At 39.5% G+C, this 16,387-nt stretch overlaps 1 protein-coding gene across 1 annotated transcript in view; it reads left to right on the top strand.

Annotated features, from left to right (window-relative positions):
* The window catches only part of nagpa (N-acetylglucosamine-1-phosphodiester alpha-N-acetylglucosaminidase), a 42,819-nt gene that overhangs the window by 22,322 nt on the left and 4,110 nt on the right, over positions 1-16,387 (top strand). Inside the window, exons 6-10 of the mRNA XM_043688028.2 lie at positions 7,565-7,770; positions 10,838-10,885; positions 13,068-13,196; positions 14,726-14,857; positions 16,265-16,325. Coding sequence (XP_043543963.2) covers positions 7,565-7,770; positions 10,838-10,885; positions 13,068-13,196; positions 14,726-14,857; positions 16,265-16,325 — 576 coding nt within the window. The remainder of the gene's footprint in view (positions 1-7,564; positions 7,771-10,837; positions 10,886-13,067; positions 13,197-14,725; positions 14,858-16,264; positions 16,326-16,387) is intronic.

Genomic DNA, 16,387 nt, shown 5'->3' with positions numbered 1-16,387 from the left:
CATGGACCCAGGTTCAATTCCAATCTCTGGTGACTGTCTGTGTGGAGTTTCCACATTCTCCCCGTGTCTGCGTGGGTTTCCTCCAGGTGCTTCGGTGTACTTCTACAGTCCAAAGATGTGCAGGTCAGATGAATTGGCCATGCTAAATTGGCCATCGTGTAAGATGCAATAGTGAGAGGGAAATGGGTCTGGGTGGGTTACTCTTCGGAGGGTTGACGTTGACTTGTTGGGCTGAAGGGCCTGTTTCCACACTAGGGAATCTAATCTAATCTACTCTTCAATTATTTATCTTTACTTCCCTCTTTTTTTTTGCCACATCCATTACCACCCTTGTTTGCTCACGTTTGGCTCCTAATAATTTACTTTTTCGCCTTCTCCAACAGAAATTAGCTTTGCACTGTCTGTTCTTCTCTTCCATTGCCTCATCCCTGCCTTGAAATCATCATCCTTTTTTCATGAGTCCCAAAGTAGCAGGTTATTAAGTTTAAATGCTCTTCGTTGAGCATTAGGCACTGTACTTGAATGTGTTTAATGACTCAATTTAAGTTGCTAGCAATTGTGTCCACAAACTAGTTGTCTGCAATTTTAGTCCTGTTTATTGATCTTCACAATCAAAAGTTCAGAAAATATGTAGGAAAGTAGCCTCCATCAAGCAATGCTTTAGACTTCAGGCTGCAGTAAGCTTCGTCACATGGTGTCCGACAAGACCATGTGGGGCAGCACGGTGGCTCAGTGATTAGCACTGCTGCCTCACAGCGCCAGGAAGCCAGGTTCAATTCCAGCCTTGGGTGACTGTCTGTGGAGTTTGCACATTCTCCCTGTGTCTGTGTGGGTTTTCTCCGGCTGCTCCAGTTTCCTCCCACGGTCCAAAGATGTGCAGGTCAGGTGAATTGGCCATGCTAAATTGCCCATAGTGTTAGGTGCATTAGTCAGAGGGAAATGGGTCTGAATGGGTTACTCATCATAGGGTCGGTGTAGATCTGTTGGGCCGAAGGGCCTGTTTCCAAACTGTAGGAAGTCTAAAGACCAATTATAAGCCTGCTATTTCCCAAAGCTTGAGTTGGGAAATTTCCCAAAATCTCACTGCTGTTTAAAATGAGAGGGGTGCCAACCCCAAAAGCAGATCTTAAGCTAATAGGGGAAGGAGTGCTGAGGCAGCCTGGTTAGAAGGCAGCCCTCAGTTCTGAGCCTTTGTCCCAATTGTGACAAAAGCAGTTGAACCTGATGCAGTCCTTCACTCCCCCCTCTCCATTTCAATTCATACCCCCACTTATTTCTCTTATTTTCTTAGAAACTGAATGCTAATTAATTTCCATATCCATGGCGGGCAGAATTCACAAGCCAATTCCAAGTGAGTTCTCAACTAACTTTGGATAAGTACATGAATAGAAAAGATTTGGAGGGAAATGGGCCAAACGCTGGCAACTGGCCCGAGTTCTGTTTGGGAACAAGATTGGCATGGACTAGATGGACCAAAGAGTCTGTTTCCATGCTTTCTGATTCTGATTCTGACTCTGAAAGTTATGACATTCTGATAGGGCTGGACAGTCTGGATGCAATAATGATGTTTCCACTGGCTGACAATCCAGAATAATGAGGTGGTCAGCTCAGAATGTGGGCTATGCCATTTTGAACTGAAATGAGAAATTTCTTCATTCGGACTTGTTATCTATGTAGTCGGGGGTGCTGCCCTTTTAAGAGAGCTGGTCAGGTGACCCTGTGGGGACAGAGTTTGGGTCCAGTCTCGAACTGGTTATGGAGGTGTGACCATTGGCGATAAAGTGTTTCTTTTCAGATTCGTCATTTGTTTATAATTCCTGGTTTCCAAGGAAGCACTAGCATAAAGATGAGATTCAGTTCATGAACTTAGTGCAAAAGCCTTCTTTCTCTCCAAGGAGATGTCTCCCTACCTTCAAAAGTGACACAGGATAAAGGAGATAATGTTGATGGAAGTACTCAACGCCAGGAAAGAAGGTATTCACTGAGCAGTGGGCCAAGAGCGGCAGTCATGGGAGTCTCTTACCAATGGCTAAAGAGAGTACGTACCAGGATCTACCAAAGTCATCACTGAGAAATCACAAGGGGACCTGGGCTATGGGTGACGCCAGGGAAGAACAGTATGCTAATGTAGCCAGTGAGGCAGCATACTACGTTGGGAGCATTCACTGAGGGAACTCGAGCCACTAGACTTGGGGGGGGGGGGGGGGGGGGGGGTGTACATTAGTAAAAATTGAAGTTTGTATGGATACAGCAGTGTCCCTGATTCCTGAATCTGTCTATAGAGAGAAGTTGAAGGCACTACCATTTGAAGCCTGCCAAGATTATACTTCGGACACACATGGAACAAGTGGTGCCACTAGTGAAAGTACCATTAAGGGACCAATGTGCAGAATTGTTACCAAAGAGTAAAAGGCATTATTTGGACACTCTTGGTTAAACTGGGGGTGGCTAATAGGCTGGCAGACTCAAATGCAAGTTTTCAAGTGATCCTGGACAAGTACAAAGATGTCTTCAGAGGAACCCTGGGGGGATTTAAACAAGTTGAAACTAAATTACACCTGAAGCAAGAGGCATCTCGTAGAGGTCTGAAGGCACATCACACCATCTGTCATCTGGCCCAAAGCGGAGGTGGACCTGGAATGGCTGGTAAGACTGGGAGCACTGAAATGAGTAACCACCAGTGAATGTTCCATGCCCGTTGTACTGATCTTAAAAATAGATGATGCAGTGAGGATCTGTAGTGTTAATTACTTTATTCCCTTCCCACCCTGATCTTTCTGATATTGATCTCCTACACTGTTCTAGTGAAAACTCAAGGAACAGCATTTTTAGTACCAGAATTTTATAGCCTTCTTTACTTGAACCAGAGTTTAACAACTTAAGGCTTTTAACCAATGTACCCTTTTTTTTAAAAACTGAAAGAAATGTGGATGCTGGGAATCAGAAACAAAAACAATAAAAACAGAGGCTGATATAATGTATCATCAACACCTGTCGTCAGTGAAAATTGCAACAAAAACAAATTGCTGGAAATGCTTAGCAGGTCTGCAACATCTGTGGAGAGAAATTACAGTTAATGTTTCTGGGTGAACACAGTTCTGACGAAGGGTGGCTCAACCTGAAACGTTAACTCTGAATTTTCTCCACAGGTGTACCTACTAGAGAACATGCAAAACTTGACCTACACTTAGGAAATAAGGCAGGGCAGATGACTGAGGTGTCAGTGGGGGAGCACTTTGGGGCCAGCGACCATTATTCTATTAGTTTTAAAATAGTGATGGAAAATAATAGACCAGATCTAAAAGTTAAAGTTCTAAATTGGAGGAAGGCCAATTTTGATGGTACTAGGCAAGGACTTTCAAAAGCTGGGGGCGGATGTTCACAGGTAAAGGGACGGCTGGAAAATGGGAAGCCTTCAGAAATAAGATAACGAGAATCCAGAGAAAGTATATTCCTGTTAGAGTGAAAGGAAAGGCTGGTAGGTATAGGGAATGCTGGATGACTGAAGAAGTTGAAAGTTTGGTTAGGAAAAAGAAGGAAGCATATGTCAGGTATAGACAGGATAGATTGAGAAATCCTTGGAAGAGTATAAGGGCAGTAGGAGTATATTTAAGGGGGAAATCAGGAGGGCAAAAAGGGGACATGAGATAGCTTTGGTAAATAGAGTTGAGGAGAATCCAAAGGGTTTTTATAAATATATTAAGGACAAAAAGGTAACTATGGAGAGAATAAGACCCCTCAAAGATCAGCAAGGTGACCTTTGTGTGGAGCCGCAGGAGATGGGGAGAGATACGAAACAAGTATTTTGCACCAGCATTTACTGTGGAAAAAGATATGGAAGATATAGAATGTGGGGAAATAGATGGTGACATCTTGAAAAATGTTCATATTACAGAGGAGGAAGTGCTGGATGTCTTGAAGCGGGTAGATAAATCCCCATGACCTGATCAGGTGTACCCTAGAAGTCTGGGAAGCTAGGGAAGTGATTGCTGGGCCCCTTGCTGAGATATTTGTATCATCAATAGTCACAGGTGAGGTGCCGGAAGATGGGAGGTTGGCTAATGTGATGCCGCTGTTTAAGAAAGATGATAAGGACAAGCCAGGGAACTATAGACTGGTGAGCCTGATGTCAATGGTGGGCAAGTTGTTGGAAGGAATCCTGACGGACAGGATGTACATGTATTTGGAAAGGCAAGGACTGATTTGGGGTAGTCAAAATGGCTTTGTGTGTGGGAAATCATGTCTCACAAACTTGATTGAGTTTTTTGAAAAAGTAACAGAGGATTGATGAGGGCAGAGCAGTAGATGAGATCTATATGGATTTCAGTAAGGCGTTCAACAAGATTCCCCATGGGAGACCGGTTAGCAAGGTTAGATCTCATGGAATACAGGGAGAACTAGCCATTTGGATACAGAACTGGCTCAAAGATAGAAGACAGAGGTTGGTGGTGGAGGGTTGTTTTTCAGATGCAGGCCTGTCACCAGTGGAGTGCCACAAGGTTCGGTGCTGGGTCCACTAGTTTTTGTCATTTATATAAATGACTTGGATGTGAGCATAAGAGGTATAGTTAGTAAGTTTGCAGATGGCACCAAAATTGGAGGTGTAGTGGACAGCGAAGAAGGTTATCTCAGATTGCAAACGGGATCTTGATTTGATGGGCCAGTGGGCTGAGAAGTGGTAGGTGGAATTTAATTTAAATAAATGTGAGGTGCTGCGTTTTAGGAAAGCAAATGTTAGCAGGACTTGTATATTTAATGGGTAAAAACAATGATTGCAGATGCTGGAAACCAGATTCTGGATTAGTGGTCCTGGAAGAGCACAGCAGTTCAGGCAACATCCAGGGAGCAGTAAAATCAACGTTTCAGGCAAAAACACTTCATCAGGAATACAGGCAGAGAGCCTGAAGGGTGGAGAGATATGTGAGAGGAGGGTGGGGGTGAGGAGAAAGTAGCATAAGAGTACAATAGGTGAGTGGGGGAGGGGATGAAGGTGATAGGTCGGGGGGGGGCGGGGTGGAGTGGATACTTAATGGTCCTGGTCCTAGGGAATGTTGCTGATAAAAGAGACCTTGGAGAGCAGGTTCATAGCTCCTTGAAGGTGGAGTCGCAGGTAGATAGCATAGTGAAGGCAGCATTTGGTCAGAGTATTGACTACAGGAGATGGGAGGTCATGTTACGGCTATAAGGACACTTGGCATATTGCGTGCAATTCTGATCTCCTTCTTATTGGAAAGATATTGTGAAACTTGAAAGGATTCAGAAAAGATTTACAAGGCTGTTACAAAGGTTGGAGGATTTGAGCTACAGGGAGAGGTTGAATGGGTTAGGGCTGTTTTCCCTGGAGCGTCAGAGGCTGAGGGATGACCTTAGAGGTTTACAAAATCATGAGAGGCATGGATAGGATTAATAGACAAAGTCTTTTCCCTGAGGTGGGGGAGTCCAGAACTAGAGGGCATAGGTTTAGGGTGAGAGGGGAAAGATATAAAAGAGACGTAAGGGCAACCTTTTTACGCAGAGGGTGGTACATGTATGGAATGAGCTGCCAGAGGAAGTGGTGGAGGCTGGTACAGTTGCAACATTTTAAAGGCATCTGGATGGCTATATGAATAGGAAGGGTTTGGAGGGATATGGGCCGAGTCTGGCAGGTGGGACTAGATTGGGTTGGGATATCTGGTCGGGTTGGACCGAAGGGTCTGTTTCCATGCTGTACATCTCTATGACTCTGAGATGCTGCCAGACCTGCAGAGCTTTTCATGCAGTTTGTTTTTGTTACTGCCATCTTCTTTGTCGACAGGCGCTGATGATGCAATACATCAGTCTCTGTAGATCAGGGTGAAGAAAGAGGGGGTGGGTTTTAGGATTGGAATCCCCTGTCAATAGGTAGAAAGTCTACAACTAGTATCTACATGTGATTGGTCCTCCATATTTCTATGCCTTGCCAGATTTCTCCTGCTTCCTTTTAACTAAATGTCATGATCTAAAATTTGAGACAATTTTTCAGATCTACGAGGCCTAAGTTGGGAACAGGACTGACGGCAAGCAAACACTCCCAATTATCGTTTTGTGTAAGCTACGCAAAAGTCAACCATTGTCTCAGTCATGAGGCTGTTTACATAGATAAGTAAAGAATCTAATTCCTGATCACCACTTTACTGTCTGCCTCAAGGCAAAGCAACAATGTTGACTATAGAAGCTAACACTAAAGATAATCTATTTTTAAAAGGTGTGCATTTAATTACATGTAGAGTAGCATCCTGATCACTGTCACTCAGGCCTCCAGGATCCCTTGTCTCCATTGTTATGTAAACAGGGTCTGCAGGGTTGATCTGTGAGGATGAATAGAAATGTAGCCCAAAGTACATAAAATATGACAATAGTCATGGTGCTATGTATAAGAAATACCCGTCATGGTGCCTGATGAGATGATAATGTGGAGGATGAAGTTATCCACAATATTGTTTAAGGGGTCAGCTCATCCAGGCCATCTGATAAGGAAACTAAAAAATTACAAATTATGCTTTGTGAGAGGTTGGTTTGTGGTGATGGAATGCAGTAGAGAATAATACCTCATAATCTTCAATAAAGAAAGGACATTTGATTTTTGGAATCACAGCAAAGTAGTGCAGGAAACAGACTCTTCAGTCCAACTCATCCATGCCGACCATTTATCCTAAATTAATCTAGTCCCATTTGCCAGCACTTGGCCCATATCCCTCTAAACCCTTACAATTCACATACCTATCCAGATGTCTTTTAAATGTTGTAATTGTAACAATCTCCACCACTTCCTCTGATAGCTCGTTCTAAACACGTTCCACTCTCTGCATGAAAAGGTTGCCCCTTATGGTCACTTTTAAATCGTTCCCCTCTCACATTAAATCTATGCCCTCTCGTTCTGGACTCCCCCAACCCAGGGAAAAGACCTAGTGTATTTACCCTATCCATGCCACACGTGATTTTAAAAACCTCGATAAGGTCACCCCTCAGCCTATGACGGTCCAGGGAAAATAGCCCCAGCCTATTCAGCCTCTCTATAGTTCAAACCCTGGCAGTTTGGCAATATCCTTGTAAATCTTCTCTGAACCCTTTTCAAGTTTCACAACTTCCTTCCAGAAATGCTCTGACCAATAAAGGAAGGTATACCAAATGCCACCTTCACTATCCTATCTACCTGTGACTCCACTTTAGTCATAAATATAGTGCAAATCAGATGTACCAAAGCAAGTGGCACAATTTCAGTGCATCATCAATAAAGCATTCCTGTTCAGATTCACCATTTGTCTACCTGCTATATAATTTCTGGTTCCAAAGGAGGCACCATTATAACATGGTGGTGTGAACCTGTGGAATTCTCGACCACAGAAAACTCTGGAGGCCAAGTTGCTCTGTAGGAATTGGTAAGTGCAAGCGTGCAACAGAAAATAATCTTAAGTTTTTCTAAATTATAAACTCCAAATATTATAATCAATTTGTGCACACCTAAATTAAATTGCAGTGAATGTTAATGTCTTGTTTCTGTCAATTAGTTACAATCATCTTCCAAGTCAATTATTTTCTTCAACAGCTCATCTGATCCTATGTGGCGCTGCCCTCGGGCTGTTTCCACGGTCGTGTGTGTTCATGAACCTGAATGTGCGCCTCCAGACTGCAGTGGCCATGGAGATTGTTTACTCGGAGATTGTTACTGTAGAGGCTTTTGGTCTGGCCCAGCTTGTAACCTCCTTAACTGTGGGCCTTCAAATTGTTCTCAACATGGAATCTGTTCTGAGCGTATGTGTTGATTTTTATTTTTGCTGATTTAAATTGATAAAAATAAACACTTGCAAATATAAATTGCTTTTCATTACCATGAGACTTCCCATGTACATTATAGCTAATGAAGTACTACTGAAGTATAGTTGCTGTTATTATGTAGTCACAGCAACTGAGTTACAAATTTCTCCTCAAGCTGCATCTGTTGATGACTAGATTGGTTTTAAGATTGAGGGTAGTTTTGTTTAGGACACAAGGAATAAGTTCCCTATTTGTTAGAATGGTGCAATAGAATCTTTTGCATGCATGAGAGGGCAAGTGGGCCCTCAGTTCAACAGCTTAGCCAATGGGCAGCATTTCCTCAACTGCAAAAAATCAGCCTTATTTTTGTGCTTAATTTCTAAAACAAATCAAATCCAGGTGATCCACAGCTGACACTGAACAGTTAATTCAACTAAGAATGTGGTATTAAGAACCATTAGACAAAATTGCAACTGTGATATTGTACCACTTTAGTTGTAGTTCGAAGGCTCATATCTGAATTTTGCATTGTGATATTATTGCCAAATTAAACAAAGATATTCCAAGTAAAGTTACCAGAGGAGCATGGGATTGCGCTCTCATTAGAGAGAGGTAACTGGTGGTGAGTCTAACCTGAGCTTCACACCTCAGCAAGGTTGAGAAGGCAGGGCCTTCGGTGACCTCTGCAATTACAGGAATTGAACTCACATTGTTAGCATCACCCTGCATTGCAAAGCAGCTGTCCAGCTAACTGACTACAACCAAAGATATTATCTCGCTATGGAGCCATAGATGAGTTACATTTAATTTCCTGGCCATCGCAAGCGACTACATTAAGGGGAATCTAATAGGAGTCTTGGTCAGGTTTATTCAATCGAGGAATTTGATTTTAAGTATATCTTAACACTACTTTATAAAATCAAGATCTTCCTCATCATTCAACTTCTGTGCATAAATACTTCCCAGTATAATAAAGACTAGTGCTTGGGACACAATTTATTTGGTACATTGGGCAATCGTGACTTTTCCAATTTGAATACGAAAGCAAGAAAGTTATGTTGAACCTTTATAAAGTTCTAATTAAACCATAACTTGAGTATTGCATCTTGCTCTGGACTTCAGGAGAGATATGAGAATACTTGCAAGAATGCAGAGGAGCTTTATCAGTTCTGGGGTGAGGAATTTTCATTGCAAAGTTAGGGTGGAAAAGTTTTGGTTGCTGTCATTGGAGCAAAGTAGATTGAGGAGTGATTTTATTGAGGTGTACAAAATTTTAGTGGGTTTTGATAAGGTTTTTTTTTAAAGAAAGCTTCCCGTTAGCTGATTGCAGTAGAACTAAGAGACACAGGTTTGGAGCAAGAGGTACAATGGGGATGAGAGAAAAAGTATTTTTGTGGCGCAACTGGTAATCACCTGGAACTCACAACTTACAAGAGTGATGGAAACAAAGATGACTCATGATTTCAAAGGATAATTAGATGAATACTTGAGCGAAATAACTTGTCAGGATCCAGGAGTAGAGTTGGTAGGGTGAGTGAATTGCTCCATAATGGACTATGTGACCGACAGTACTAACAACGATGATTCTGTGTATTGAAAGTCATTGTGATAATTTATAATTTTAGTTCTCACCTGATCTCTTCACCCAATCTGTTTCTTTGATTTGATTAATCAATTCAAATTATAATAGAATATTCTTTTATTACTAGACAAGTCAGACCCCAGACTGAACTTTGTTTTTGTTGGTGGTTTCTCACTGAAACGTGAGCATGCAGTGCTTCATATTTCGGCTTTACAATTCAGCAAATGTATTATTCGGAAGAAATTAGAAATAGAATAAACCAAACTGTTTGCCTATAACACAAACTTAAAGATTTTGAAGCACATAAACATAATTCCATTAATTGCAACATAATCCCATTACAGGACACACACCAGAAAGAATAAATTTAATTGTTGTTTGAATTTTTTTGCCTTGTGAATCTGATCCTGTCCCTAGAGCTTTCATACAGCTGAGCTTGGACTTTTTCAGCTTCAATTAACTCCTTCAGCATTTTAACCAAACACTTCAGGTCTGGAACTTTTAAATTAAACTGAAGTAACCACCTCTTTAGCTCTCAACTAGCTCTGCACATTCATCTTCAGCCAGGACATTTGCAAATTGTGTAAACTGAAACAAAATCTTTCTTTCCAAGCTATAGGTGTTGCCCCTAATCAATAGAAAACATCAATCTTGACCTTATGAACCTAATGCAAAACTTTTTATTTTGTTTTCATAAATATGCTGTAAACAAATTGCCACTTATAAAAAATTCAAAATTCCAAGATAAATGATAGTGAAAGATAAATCACACAATTTGTCTCACAATTTCTTCTTTTCATGTGCAAAATAACAAGATCTCTGGCTGCAGTTTTTATTGTACACAGAATTTTTTGAAGTCTTACTTTGTAATTGTTTCTTTAATTTGTGATGATTTCTTCTTTCCATCTTATGGTTTTTAAAGTTTCTTTGTTTACAATTAAAGGTCCACAAAAGTTAAATGTTTGAGATGTTGCACTGCTCACTGATTGGCATTTTCCTCTTTCTTTTCAAAATTTCTTTTTATAGTTACTGTTTCTTGTGTCCCCTACAAGATTTTCTGAATTGATCTACCTTAAAACAATTCTTTTACCTAATTGTTTCATTTTGTTTCTTTTTAGTTAAGGTCTTAATGCTGTTTTCACTAGCCAAATACTCTAGACAATTGACCAACTAGATTACTTGTGGAGTGTAAATGATCACCACTTAAATAGCACACAATTTTGTTTTTCACAGCTATGTTGTGATTTTTCTTTTCTGATGTCACTTCCAGAACTTCATAATATCTGGTATATTTTCAATGATCTACATTTTCATCATCATTGTATTTTCTAAATCTGTTTATCAGGTTAAAGGTGAATATAGTTCTATTATAAATGTTGCATGCTGTAATTTATATTGGCATACAAAAACATATTTAACATGATTGAAGTACTTAAATTTTGAAAGCTAGTTATTTACATGGCTTTGCTGTTTATCATATAGATGGATGCCTTTGTGATGCTGGGTGGATGGGACCCAATTGTAGTGATGGTGAGCATATCTTTATTTTTCACATGTTCCATATTCTGGATATGCTTACATTTTATTTTGTTTAATATTTGCTACAAATTCCTTTTTTTTTAATTTTAAAACTTAGAATCTGCAGAAATGTCATCAGTTGCATTAAAATGCATGTTATCATACGACACATTTGCAGTTCAGCAAGAATTGTATATTAAGGTACGAGAGTTTAATGATTTAATTGAAGTTTCTAAGATCCTAAGTGGCCTTGACCAAATAGATGTGGAAAGGACATTTACTCTAGTAGGTGTGTCTAGAATTAGGGCACTCTATTTTAAAATTAGTAATCATCCTTTCAGGACAGAAAAGAGGGGGAAGAAAATTTGAGTATTTTTCAATTTTGGAACTCTGTCTCCACCACTTGAGGCAGTATCATGGAATATTTTGAATAGAAATAAATGAGAACAGGCATTCTGACAAGCTGACCTAACCGTGCTCACAGAGTTGGCAGACTTGCTGGGCAAGAATTTTGGAGTGAAAACTGAAAGACTGCGGATGCTGGAAATCAGAAACAAAAACAAATTGCTAGAAAAGTTCAGGTTTGGCAGCATCTGCAGAGAGAAATCAAAGTTAATGCTTCTGATCCAGTGACCCTTCTTCAGAACTGATTTTGAGAATTGATTGCTGCTTACAATGAACACCTGAATGAGTAACTACGAGAGAGTAAAGTCTAAGAAGGCAGAAAGCTGTACAGTTTGGAAAGATTGGGTAAAGGAGTTGCGGGCAAATTAATTGAATGGGTAGTAGTAAAAGGAGGCATAATGATGGAAAAGAGATGTCTAAGAAGATGAAAGGAAAATAAGTATTTTTAAAGGGAGCCATTTCTTAAATGGTAGTGGACTCAAAACATAAGGTGCATTAATCTCATTTTTGTGTAAACAGCATAATTAAAACCTGATGATAAATAGAATATAGGAAACAAGAGACAGTTGGAAGAAGTTCATTGTTGGTCAGAAGTCTGGTAATAAAGGTCATTTTAGTAGACCGGAGATGGCATAATGTCAAGAAATTCAGTTTTAAGATGGATGAAAATAGTGGAATCAAGAACCTGTTTGAGGGTAGTGCATAAGATGCATTCTTGATAGTATTTCCATGGGCACACACAGCAGGGACTGATGTTTTTCAGCTCTGCTGTGATTTTCTGGTAGGGAACAGACTGAAGTTGAAAATGATTAGAATCATTAGGCATAGACACAATGAAAATCAATGTCTCCAAATTCAGCAGTGGTTGAGAAAGGGATATAAACTAAAACTTTATTTAAATATATACTGATGACCAGCAGGTCAAAGACAGAAGTTGGACCTTAGGGTAGCCAAAGTAGACTAAAGCAGAACTTTATTTAATGTCAAGAAAATCCAGATTTTCTCCACAATTGATAGCAAAGAAAAAGTGCAGATTAGAGACAGCTGTGGAGTTATGCTTTATTCCAGCGGAGTTCAGCACCAAAACATGGCCTTCGTGCCTTGAGATCTAGGAATTTGAAGCAAGCTTGCCAAAAAATATGTAAATTCAGATCTTTTTTCCAAAGCGCTTAAGGTAAGATGGGGACTGGGTTTGAACTACTGGACAGGCCTGTTAAAACTAATAGTTATCTTGAAAGTTTGGGCCCAAATACAAGATCTGCAAAATGTAAACCTTTGCAAAGAGAATTTGGGATGGGAAATATCAATAGATAGCTACAGAGAGATCTCCAAATAAACAGTATCCCTACTAGCTACCAAGAAGCCATCTTGAAACTCTGAAACAACTTGTCCAGACCTCTAGACCTACTAAATAAAAAGGAAATTCAGAAATTAGATGCAAGTACAACTGAGACTGAATGTGATTTTTTTTGGAAGGCTAAGTTGCTAGAATTTGAGGCCTACATGTTGGAAATCTTGTTTTGAAACACCGTGAACTAGAACATACATTACATTAACATCGGTACAATATTTTGAATCGGATGAGCTAGTTTTCATTTCATTCCCAGACAATTCAATGTAAATTTGTTTTTTTTTTATGAATTACTGAAACTTTTTCTAAATGGTTCCATGTACTAAAAGGTATCTATATCAAGATGTCAATATCTGTACAGTTTATGCTAAATCTCTTACATTTTCCTATACCATTGATTGAACTTCTAGCACATTTGTTGATTTCTTTTCTCAACAGTATGCCCTGATCGTTTCTATGGCGATGGGTGTAGCCAAAAATGTCACTGCATAAATGGTGGGATTTGTGATTCTATACATGGTACTTGTACCTGTCCATCTGGTTATTATGGAGACTTCTGTGAACAAGGTGATTTTATAGAATTGAAAATAAAACAGCATGCAACTACAGGAATCTATAGTTACCACAGAGTGGTTTGTATGTGGAATGAACTGCCAGCTCTGCAATCACCACTAATACAATTAAACTATATACATTTACTGGGAGGACAGGGGAAGGGCGCAGAGATCCCTTGCCCTCATCAGGAGTGCACAGAGGACGTTTCTGATCCGCTTTTGATCATTTTATATTCAGCCCAGCTGATAATCCTGTTTATATCAGTTATATCAGTTAGTCTGGTCCAATCAGGCTTCTTGATTGGACCAGATTAACAGGTCCCATCGGGGAATTCATTCAATGAGACCCACCTGGCTGACCTTGTTATAATCACTACAAATACCATTACACCTGATTCAATTTCACTGAATCCTATCATGTTATTGTCACTGCACCCTGAGACTACCTTTGTCTTAACTCCCTAATACACATTATTACACATCACCTAATTCAGAAATAGAGCTACTGGTCTCTTCCACAAACTACTCAAAAAAAATCTTGTAGACTTTCCACAATTATCTTTTCTGAGAATCTGCTAACATCCTGATTTTTTTTTTCCCTCTGCACATGCATATTGAAGTCCCCTATGATTATTTTAATAGTGCCTTTCTTATGTGCACTTTCTGATTTATATTCTGTTCCACATCCTGACTATGCTAGTATACCTGTTCATAATTCCCGTCAGGGTCTTTATTCCTTTGTAGTTCCCAACAGATTCTGCACCTTCTGATCTTATATCACTTCCTATTGATTTTTATTTACAATTTCTTAGTAACAAGGCAACCCAGCTCTCTCTGCCCATTTGTCTGTTATTTTGATAGGATGCATATCCGTGAATATTTAGTTTCCAACTCTGATCCCATGCAGCCATGTCTTTCTGATGCCCACACCATTGTAACTGCCAGTTACATTCTGTGCTCAGTTAACTTGTTGTTTATACTGTTTACATTTTAAGTACAACAACCTCAGTCCCATGTTGACTGCATACCACCATTGTCTGATTGTTAGCCCTTATCTGCCGTTTCTGCAGTTAGATCCTGAGTGTTTCCCTTTGTTCTGGAAACTTCAATAATATGACCTGACTGCAACCGCTTCCCCTCCCTCAGTTTAAAGGCCTTGTAACCTTGATTTCCCATCAGTTCACCTCCCTTTTTTTTAAATATGTTACAATTTTTCTAATCAGCCTTTTTCAGAGATGCTATTACACACCACTGGAGCAGGTGGGCTTGAACCCGTGCTTCCTTGTCCTGGGTAGGCTACTACCGCTGTTCCACAAGAGACCTTATTCTGATTACTTTGTGCATTTGGATACAAAGTCTTTAGATACAAAGTGATTGCAAACTTAAATACAAAGTTTCTTCTATTATCAGTAGTACCGTGATTTATTGGATCCTCTCTTTTCATTTTATTGACATTGTTGGACATAAATTGTTGGAAGATATGAGGTGTCTTTATGTGCACATATGTTTACATTATTCTAAATATTATTTCATTCTCAACAGTGTGTCCCATGGGCTGGTATGGATTGAGCTGTCAACAGGCTTGTCATTGTCCAAAGATTTGCTCCTGCCATCCAGTGACTGGAAGTTGTAACGTTACACAGGACTCCAAGTTTAGTAACACCTTATACAGAGGTATTCAAAGTAATGCAACTATTTTCTTCAAAACACCCAATATTCTATCAAAGAATTTGTTTCCATTTCTGATCCTATCAAGATGGGGGCTGTCAGCATGCGGATTGTGCTCAGTTTCTCCCTTCCACAGCAATAGGCCGAAGTTCCTCAAACGTTTACCCCTCATAGTCTGGAAATCATTGGTTTGTCCAGTTTCACTCCTGTCCACCTCATACCTCCTTCAAGCATATCTTTTCCATTATTTATTAAATATTATTTGATTTTATTTTGTCACATACTGAAGTAGCACAGGAGTACAGTGAAAAGTATATAATAATGTCGTGACACAGGGTACCTAGATACAGAATCTTAAGAACAATGTAGAAAGAGAGAATAAAATTAAAAGTTAAACTTTGCGGTAATTATAGTATAGCATAAAACAAACAAAATAAAGTTGTAAGTTATGCTTCCTGGTTTTAAGTAGAAGATAAATAAAGCTAAAAGTTCAAACGTTTGCAGTCTGTCTTAAGCGCTTAGCTATAGTAGGACCACACTTGAGGAATCACCTCTGGTCCGCAATTCCAACTGGCCCGGGAGGCCGCCCTGTCATGCCGGGCATCCGAGGCTGGGAGAAGAAGGGAAAAAGCACAAGAAGAAAACTAAAAGGAAATGGATGAAGCAGTCAAGCTCCAACTGACGTGTCCTACTCCACCACTGTCCTGGAATCTGCCACATTGTGTATCCAGATATAATTTAATTTGACTTCCCAAATACCACAGTATTTGAACATGTCTCCAGATCATTGGTCATCAGGATCACTCGTTAAGTAATATTACGTAGCCCCTCCATGTTCTCACCCTTCCATATCTCTGTATTCTGCTTCAAACCTACCACAACCCTTTAAGCAGTCCATGTTAACTGTAAAATTAAGGGAAGGGCTTGTGCTTTATACAATAATTGAACCACAGTGTTTATTTATTCACGATTTTAAAATAACACATTTAACCCTTATGTTTTTATAATACTTAAGTTTTAGAGTATTTATACAAAAATAGCCATTAAGACACTTGGGATTGAGCTTCTCTGCACTAAAAGTTGGGAAGCTGGTAATGCAAAACTCGACCAATACAGTGCTACCACTGAGAAAAATGTATGTGTTGCGACATGTTTACTTAGTTTCCATTATAAATTTGTGCATAAAAATTACAAGTAGAACATGTTGACACTAAAGCAAACTGCCAATAGGAATAAACTTTGGAAAGAATCTGTAGATGTAAATACATAGGAATGCAGACATGCCTGATCGATCGATATATATCACTGTTATGCTTTTTGTAGGTTTGTGTTTTTTAAATAATTTGGAATCTTTAAATATCAGCTTAAATCTAGATACTGTCCTGAAAACAAAACATATTATTTGTTCTACAGTGGATCAGTGCCTCAGATCACAGATGTCTGAAATGTGGAAGAACCAGCATGAAGTTAAAGAGTTTGTATATTTTTGTTTTGTGTAACTCATAATATGCAGATTTGAATTGACGTTAATCTGTA

This window comes from Chiloscyllium plagiosum, unplaced genomic scaffold (genome assembly GCF_037043375.1).
Source record: "Chiloscyllium plagiosum isolate Xiang-an unplaced genomic scaffold, Cpla_swu_hap1 HiC_scaffold_4, whole genome shotgun sequence".
NCBI classification, from domain to species: domain Eukaryota; kingdom Metazoa; phylum Chordata; class Chondrichthyes; order Orectolobiformes; family Hemiscylliidae; genus Chiloscyllium; species Chiloscyllium plagiosum.
The sequence above is the reverse complement of the archived record's forward strand: the minus strand, read 5'-3'. Positions and strand labels throughout refer to the sequence as shown.